The 9368-nt window shown below is 38.6% G+C and overlaps 1 protein-coding gene across 1 annotated transcript; it reads right to left on the reverse strand.

Annotated features, from left to right (window-relative positions):
• Positions 1 to 113: 113 nt before the first annotated feature.
• LOC114141745 (caldesmon-like) lies at positions 114 to 8971 on the reverse strand (the record flags this gene model as incomplete). The annotated part of the gene is made up of 2 exons (XM_028012537.1): positions 8840 to 8971; positions 114 to 1072 (listed from the first exon to the last, which is right to left on the reverse strand). A coding segment is annotated over exon 2 (951 nt), but the record flags the coding sequence as incomplete, so codon positions are not given.
• Between the last annotated feature and the right edge of the window lie 397 nt (positions 8972 to 9368).

The following is a 9368-nucleotide window of genomic DNA, read 5'->3' on the forward strand; positions in this document are numbered from 1 at the left end:
TTTTCGTCCTTCTTTTTTGTCTTTTCCTCTTTAGTTTTTTCTTCTTCCTTTTTTGCTTTCTCTTCTTTTGCTTTTTCCTCCTCCTTCTTCTTTGTTTTTTCCTCTTTAGCTTTTTCCTCCTCCTTTTTTTTAGCTTTTTCCTCTTCTTTCTTTTTCAACTTTTCAACTTCTCTGGCTTTTTCTTCTTCTCTTTTTTTTGTTTTCTCCTCTTCTCTCTTTCTTACCCTCTCGTCCTCCTCTGCTTTTCTCTTTGTTTTTTCCTCTTCTTTTTTCTTCAGCTTTTCCTCTTTTTCTTTTTTCTTAGCTTCCTTCTTATCTACCTTGCCTTCTTCTTTCTTTCCAGATTCTGTCCCCTTCTCTTTAATCTGAGTGACCTGCTTCTTTTCTTCTACTTTTGTCTCTGGTTTTGCTTCCTCCTTTTCAACAATTGTCTTTATCTTTTCATCCTTTTGCTCCTCTGGCTTTTCTTCCTCCTTTTTGGCCTCGTCCTTTTTCACTTTGCCTTCATCCTTTTCCTCTGCTTTCTTCTTCGCTTCTTTCTTTTTCTTTTTACTGCCTTTCTTCTCAACCTTTTCTTCCACCTTCTTTTTCTCCTCTTTTTGTTCTATTTTATCTTCTTCCTTCTTTTTAACTTCTTTGACATCTGATTTTTCCTCTACTATTTTGGACTCCTTGTCCTCACTCTTCACCTCTTCCACCTTTTCTTCTTCAGCGTTGTCAGCCTTCTCTTTGTCTGCCTTTTCGTCGCTGGCTCTCTCAGCCTCAAAGCCCTCACCGTCCGAGCACTGAGAGCGCCGCTTAAGGAAGGAGGAGAAGAGGCGTGAGAGGCCTTTGCCGGCAGAGGTCCTGGTACGAGGTTTGAGCTGCTCCTCCTCTGGGGAGGTAGCTACGTCCGCAGGCCCAGGCTCAGCAGCCTGCTCCTGGGCCTTCTTGCTCAACTGCTCCCCCTCCTGCTCAGTTGCAGTCGTTTCCTGTTGCACAGATTCAGCTTCTGGTGGTGCGCGGCTGCTCTTCTGTTTGCCCTCAGTGTCGGCCTCGTTCACAGCACTTGCCTCTGTTGTCATGGTAGCCACTGGGAAGGAGAACAGAGGGGAGTCAGATATTGAAAAAGGTCACAGTGCAGCCCAGTGTGTGACACTACAATGGATGGTAATTACTAAAGTGCAACAAACAAGATATTACAGCTATATGAGGAAAACGTACACATGTGTTCTGAATAGAGGTGCAACAAAAAACAAAACTGGCTAATGACTGATATGCTGGTCAAAATTCAATCAAGTTAAAAGCTACAACTGGGTTTCACTGACAACAACACTCTTTAGCGTGGAGGTTGTTGCTTAGTGTAGACCAAAAGTGTGATATTTTCAGTGTTACTGAGGTGTTTCCAAAACTGTCAAAAGAATCACAGATAGGAAGCTGCATTTTATACAGAAGCATCTTGGCAGCACATTCTTGGCTGCTTCAGCACAAAGTTAGACTTCAGCAAGTAAAAGGAAGATGCTTACAACAATCAAGTTGCTCCATCAGTAATTACTTTGAGCAGTGCTGCCATCTACTCTAAATGGATTTTGTCTGACAACATTTTACGTGATGTATTATATTTTGGGCGGTGTGCTAAAAAAAGTTCAAGCAATATTTTGTTTCATAGAGTAAATTAAATAATTGGGTTTATTTGTACATAATATATATTTGTCCCAGCCTTTATCTTCTCAGAGAAGCAGATTACCTCCTTACACAAAGTTATCTACAGTAGATGAATAATATCTATACATGTCTTTAGCAAACAGGCAGATCTGCTGAAGACATGATAAAAAATATCCTGTTAATTATCCACTACAAGTCAAGTTTTTTGATAACAACTGTCCTGGTCGATTTAGAAATTGATTATACCGTTTCATGTGGGACAGCATATTATGTCTGTTTGCAAGGTGCCTGTAATGCTCCGTTAAAGCGCTGGTTCTTCCTTTGACATAAGAAGCTTTTTCATGCCTGAATACTTCACTGGTCAGAATCAAGCAGCTTAACCAACAAACAAATAAATGTCTAAAAACAGGAAGGTACTGAACTGACTTTGCGTCTATTCATCTTTTACCCAATTGGCATCCTTCATTCCACATCTACATATTGCCATGTCACTACTCCCCGATTCTGTTTTGTACATTAAAAAAAAAAAAAAAAACTTTTTCTACCCTAATACTTAAAACCTGGCACATAATAATATTTTTCTTTGTAGTTAAATAATTTTGAATATAAATATTAATGCACATCTTGCCAGGAGGGCCAATGTGTATGCACGGTGCTATGTATAGATATATTCATTACACACCAGACATATGTTGCTATTAAATTACATTTACCCAGAAACTCTAGTCTCCTATCATCTACACTGTTGTTCAAATAAATTACATCAAGTTTCATTACAGACTTCTTTTTTAAGCAAATATGAAGCAAACTGTGACCCATAATGTACAATCTAGCACTGACACATACACAACCCATCAGCTCATCACACAATAGGCCTACTTGTTGGAGACTGAGCCAACATGGAGTTCTGATGGCCTATCAGAACTCATTAAATCGCCCAAACACAAAGAAGGTATTCTGCTCAAGATCTGCCTATTAGCACCGCCTGTCTCATCTTCAGCAGGCCAGGCTGGCTCTTTCTATCGCAACACACCCATCCTGATCTGGGAAACAAATACTCTGTATACAGTAACAAAGCATTCAAAACATATAGATGATATATGTATAAAAAATGATATACAGAGCTGTGGAAAAGTCTTTGGCCCATTGCAGATGTCTTCTGTTTTTGCTTTTATGTCACATTTAGATGTTTCAGATCAATCTAATTTTAATGTTACAGAAATAATGTGAGTAAACCAAAAAAGTTAATTTTTAACTAGGATTTTAGTTATCAAGAGAAAAAGCTAAATAAAAGTAATTCCCCCTTACCTGGTAATAGAAGCATTAGCAGCACTAAGCATTTGTAATAAGAGAAGACTTGTCTTTCACAATCGCTGTAAAAGGATTTCAATGTTCTCTTAATCGCAATATTCTTTTAAATCAGCCCCATTAAAGGGACTAAGAGTGTCAACAGTGTGTTTAACGTCTTGCCACAGCATCTCAATCCAATTTAATTCCACCCTTTACTAGGCCACCCATTCAGCATTGGACTTGTTAGTGGGCTTCGGATCCTTGTTCTGCTGCATACATAAGGTATGTTTGAGCTTAAGGTCACACACTGACAGTGGTACTGTCTTCTTAAGAATTTTTTTGTTCTATCCACTACAGCAAGTTCTCCAAAACCTTAAATATCAAAACTAACACAAAATATAAAAACCCCATCTTTTTTATCTTCAGTCCACAAAATAGTTTCCTAGTCTTGGGATCATCACAATATTCCTTTGTCTCTTTTCAAATGCTGAATCGTGAAACACTGAAATTAACTGCAAGCAGGGCCTGTAGTGCATTAGATGTCTCCTTTCACTTTTTGTCTCCTAATTTGTAGGTAATGGCTCTCACTGTGGTGAGATATTTTGGACAATGTATTGTCAGATAGATTCTATTTAAATAATTTAATGTGTTGAACAGATCTGGCAGTGATCAAACCTGTGTGTAACCAATGAAACTGAACTCAGCTTCACCAAAAGTATGTTTAGTTACAGGTAATTCAAGGAAAATTATTTTTTTTTTCTCATATGACCAGGATGGTTTTGCTAAATGTTTTCCTTCAATAAATGAAATCTATTAAAATATTTACTTTTCATTTACTTTGGTTATTTTTTATCTGGTATGATTTGAAATTTGACAAAAACACAAACCAAATATCTGCAAAGGAGTCAAATAAATACTTTCCCACAGCACTACTAATTGGTCTCATTGATTCTATGAGTGAATCATAGTTTTATGAACCAATAAGCTACAGAAGGTTGCTGTGTTTTGCAGATTCATAAAAATGAGTCAGACTTGATATTTTTAGAAACTTGCTGATTAAATTTTCCAGCAGGCTAACATACACTGCAGATATTACACAACTACCCAATGTTTCTGTTGAGTGATATACATATATATATATATATATATATATATATATATATATATATATATATCTCAGTTACAGGGCCTCCACTGTACAATCGATTCGCTTTGATATGACAGACAATTATCGTGTCTCGCCACTGTCTAACTGGTGAATAATGCTTTTGTCTCTTTGAAATGTCCTATGAAGAAGTGTGGGGGGTAGCAGACAAGGCCGATCCTCCAGATGTACAGGGCCGCCCAAAATGGTGCATCCCGGATCACTACACCATATACTTCCCACTGGCACTCCAGGACAGGAGGAGGAGGGGTGCACTCAAACAGACCAAATCCTCTTTAGCCCTCCCATTGTTTGTGTCCAGTGACCAATAACTGTGCCGCACTCTATTACTAATCCACTCTGCCCTTCCCCCAACAGGACCCCTCACCACCACCTCCACTCCATAGGTCTGTTCCCTGGGTCACCACGCACACACAGACGCGCACACCTTTATGCATCGATGCCCACGGCCTCCTGCGGGCGTCTTAATGCTCCGTCATCTCAATTCTGAGTGTCAGGAAACAGACACGCTCCTAATGGACCAGCTGAGCTTGTGTCTGCTGCCTCCTCCATTTTATGTTAGCCCATCTAACATCTCTGCCATCGGCCAGCTGAGCAGGGCCGACCCTCATCAGGACTGATGTTAGACGGCGATGACGGTGCAGGGTTTCCCAATACACCATCAATCTTTCGAAATGTGACAAATAACACCCGTACTTTAATGGGAGGGGAAGGAATAGTAATGAAATGTCACATTTTTTAAAGAAAAATGACGGACCTCAATAACACACAATTAGTGCCTGTAATAAGATGAATTATAGATGAAGTAGGCCACCCTCCAAGCAAGAGAGAGCTCACAGAGAGCCTGATCAAATGCAAGCACAAAGACTAGAGATCCTCAGTGATTTGATTTTTAGGTTATTATTCATTTTAACTGGGTGTTTCTTTTTTTCAATTATGTAAAATCTAGGTATTTGAGTTTTCAATCAAAGTTTAGTTGTAGAGCAATTTTAATAGAAACCAGTGTAACACAAAGAGCTTTGCTTAAAAACAGATGGAGGAACATTAAAAAAAACATGCTGGAAATGCCAAAGTTTTTTTGTATTTTTTTTTTATCATAATGGAAATAAGTTTAAAAAAGTAATTGTGGAATGATAATAATGTAATGATAAATCAAATAAAAACAACAAGAATGTATTTAAAGACATGAAAAACCTAAAACATAAACCATAGACAGTACACATAAAAACAAAAATAAAAAGATCTAAATCTAAAATAATGGCAAGTACAATATGATAAAATATATAAGTTTGAAAATAAAAGTAACTAACTTTGTCAGTTATTAATAAACCAATTCCCAAATAAACTTAATGTTTTTTTAAACCCAACAGAGGTATTTTGTCTGGCATAAGGGAACAAAACCATAAACTGATACACTTCAGGTCTCATTTATACCTTGTGCATCAAAATCGGAGGGGAGGAGGGAAGAGCTTGCAGAAAGAGGAGGAGGCAGCAGTTTAAAAATAGCGACATGTGCCCAAGATGCTGGGACTCATTAGTTGGCCCAGCTCATATCTATTTTTGTTCACGCCTTGCTTCACATAACACGCATATGCACATGTGCAAACATGTGTGTCCAGAGGCAAAAGCTCACACAGCATTTACATCCTCATTTTTAAAAGAGCTGAAACTGATCCATTTAGTTTTCTTTTGCACATTTATACTACTCTTTCCTAAAATAACCTGGTCACATATTAAAATGAGTTCTCAATAAAATAGTACATAGAAGTGAACATAAAGAAAGCATGTTTCCTGGATACTGAGAGCAGGCTTAAGGAATTAGAAGGAGTTTAGAGTTAATCAGCCCTCAAGTGACCAAGTGAGATTATCTTCTTCTACCTGCCTGCAATATCCATCTCACTGTCTCTATCGAATCGTTTTGTCTCCCTTTGCAAGTGTGTGTGTATTCATGAAAATAGTGACACATTGTGCTGATTCATGGTTTTATGTGAAGCCCCACCTACATGGCTGGAAAAAAAATATGCAGTAATGTAACTCAACACTAAGATGTCAGCCTCAGGCCACTCTTAGTAAACACAGAATGCAGGCCAGTGTAAAAAGGTGGACTCTGCAACAAACAAATGGCATGTTTTGTCAACACCCAACCTTGACCTCCAACATTATGACTAGAGTTCTTCAAGTTTAAGAAAAGGTTCATTGTAAGTGCTGTAAATATACTCAGTTGCAGCTGGGCAAGGCACGTGCACCAGGTTGATAGATTTATATTCCAAAATTTAAAAAAAGAACACTAGTTTTGAAGTAGCGAAAACAAATATCAGATTTTTTTTTCTTTGTAATTAACCTGCCGATCAATGTAGCTTATTACCCATCAGCGTGGTACATTGTAGCCACAGCTGGGACAGGCTGACAGAAGAGAAGCTGCCATTCAATCGACTCCACTGAGCCATCTGACTAGTACCAAGAGGGAAGACGGGTGAAGTGCTTTGCCCAAGGACACAATGGCAAAGTGACTGAGACAGACAGAACTGGGATTTGAACTGGCAATCCACTGGTTACAGGCAATCCACTATCCCTTGAACCATTGCTGCTCCTTTTCCCATTAACTGTTGTTCTGGTCCACAATTTAGCCTATTGGCGCATTAAATTATGAGAGATTATCACTCCTGATAAAATGAAAATATGCAAGTGGCCTCCAGCTGGAAGATAAAACCATATTTTCAAGTAATTCTTGAAAATTATTTAATTGCTTTATTCATTGGCTGTCAAAAAGGTATGAAGTGCTTAAATAGGCTTAGGTTGCTATGATGTTCAGACTGCATAATAACCTTCAGTTGAAATAGCACTAAGTATTAAATAAAAATGGTCTAACATTAATCACTGCACATAATCACTTGTGACTCTGCAAGGACAATAATTTTCAAGTAATGGATCATGGATGAATAACATGATCTAATTTCTTTTAAAGAAAACAATATTCAGACTGCAGCCAACTGTAGTTTTAAATCAGTGTTTCCATAATAAGAGTGACGTCTGGTGCATCTTTTGTTTCCAGATCATGACTGTGTTTTTGGTGCTTTTTTGGCAGCCAAATATGCCTGTCCGTCTTGCAAGCTTGGAGAAAGTGTAGTAGCTTTATTCCAACCAACTGAGTGACAATGTGCAGCAACATGTAGGGGAGGGGCAGCCAATTGCCATATCGACCTTTTATTGAGAATCCATATTAAAATGAAAATGTTTTGACACTTTAGTATGGCTTGTCCCCAAGAAAGCTTTGAACTGAAGAATGGTTCAAAAAGGATCCAGAAAGGATCAAACAACCAAAATTGCAAAAATTACAAACAGAGGCAAAATAACCAGATCACTTCAAAAATATGTAGAAAGAAACTTGAGATCAAAGAGTAATGCACAGCACACATCTTCTGTAAACTGCAGACAGAAATCTTTGCCCAGGTCTTTGTCTCAAAATGATCAATACACACAGATGGTCTGTGAGCCGGATGTTGTAACATGAAACGGCATGGGAAAAGAACGAAGCAGCATGATTGATTTAGTGTGGCTTCACTGAAAGCAATTTAAAAGCCATTCTGAGTATCAAACTCAGCCAAAAGTGCAATCAGCTAATAGCAGAGAGATAAATAAATTTGAACATTACTGAAAGATCTTAAAAGCAGAGCTCAAAGGAAGGTGCCTTATGAACTTGGTGCCCAGCTTAAATTCCCATCTTTCAGCCAGAAAGAAGAATAGTACTGAATGATGTGGAATGGTGTGGGTTTCTTTCCTGTTTGGATCTGCTCACAGAACAGAGTAGTATGCCTAACTGTACGAATGCATCATAACTCCCAAAAGAGGATTACACCAGCAAGCCCTTCTGGGACCTTAATGACCTCACTCTGTCACAGCAGAGCCGAAAACATTGTTCAACATCGCCTCAGGTGCTTCCTGTGTGCCTACACCACCACTCAGTCACCAAAAGGAGATCCTACCATGGGGTCATCACTAGGGTTTTTTAGGTTCTGTTCACTTCTGTTGTTTATAAAAAAAAAATAAATAAATAAATAAAAAACTTCCTAGTCCTGCAGCATTAACTGTGCCTCATCCCCCCCCCCCCCATGTGTCACATCTGCAGCTCCTCACGAAAGATTATCTGACTATATATATTCAGCCGTATCATCGATGGAGATGTGGCTTATTGGATGAGATGCTGTTGAGCGCGTTAAACGTAGGGAGGGCTCCACGGAAACCAACACAGTCTTCACAAACTGCCGCCCTTTTTTTCAGCTGAGGTGGGTATTTTTAACCCCTGCATTCCTCAGGGAGGCAAAAGCAAGGCAGGTCAAGCAGAAAGAAAATAAATGCATCAGTGGGTGGGGGAAACACCCGAATAACATCTGAACATTGTGGATGCACATCACAGATACAAGTGTATTAATTCCATGTAGTGCATTTCGATAGATTCTTGTCATCTTTAGGCATTTTACAAGACAAACGCATCTAATTCATGTCCAGGAATAAACTAGTCTAGTCATATGTGAGAGTCAAACTTCACACAAATTCCTTCATCGTATATAAATATAATTATTAAATATTATTAATTTAAAGGACAAACATCAGCTGTTTTATCCAAGTATTTACACTGTACGTAAAAATAGCTCTGTTTGTTTTGCGGGTTATTGGTGTTCCAAAGGCATCAGCAGAAAATGCATCAATGTGCTTAGCTGGATTTAAAGAGTGCATACTAACCATTTATGCTGTTAGCAAACTGGGTCCTCTTTAAATTTTCGTGTTTCTGGCATGTCCATTCATTTTTATACACACAACTCGCACATGCAAAAACAAAAACAACCCCGCTGCCTCCGCCAGGAGGGACTACTTTTAATTAAAGATGCTGCAAGAAGACTGCTGCCGGGGTCTATATCCGAACGAAATAGGTTACATAACTTTAATTGCCCTAAATATTTTTTGTCTGAATGTGTCGTGACAGAGTATAAAAAGCATCGTTTTTCCGCAACTTTTTTTTTTTTTTTTTTTTTGCTTGGTTATTTCCTGAATTAAAGTGCAACATAGTAGCGGGGCTGTGTCGGACGAACGTGCGCCGGGGTATTTAAAAAATCTGTTTACGAAAAAAATGGCGCCGAACGCACAACAAAACAAACACCCATTCAAACGCACCCACCTTACACCTAAAATTGGGCTTACCTACTCTGAGTTTAGCATCAAGGGAGACAAAAAAGGGCCCAAAAATATCCGATAATTTCCCGGTATATATTCC

The sequence above is a fragment of the Xiphophorus couchianus genome, chromosome 3 (assembly GCF_001444195.1).
Source record: "Xiphophorus couchianus chromosome 3, X_couchianus-1.0, whole genome shotgun sequence".
Classification (NCBI taxonomy): domain Eukaryota; kingdom Metazoa; phylum Chordata; class Actinopteri; order Cyprinodontiformes; family Poeciliidae; genus Xiphophorus; species Xiphophorus couchianus.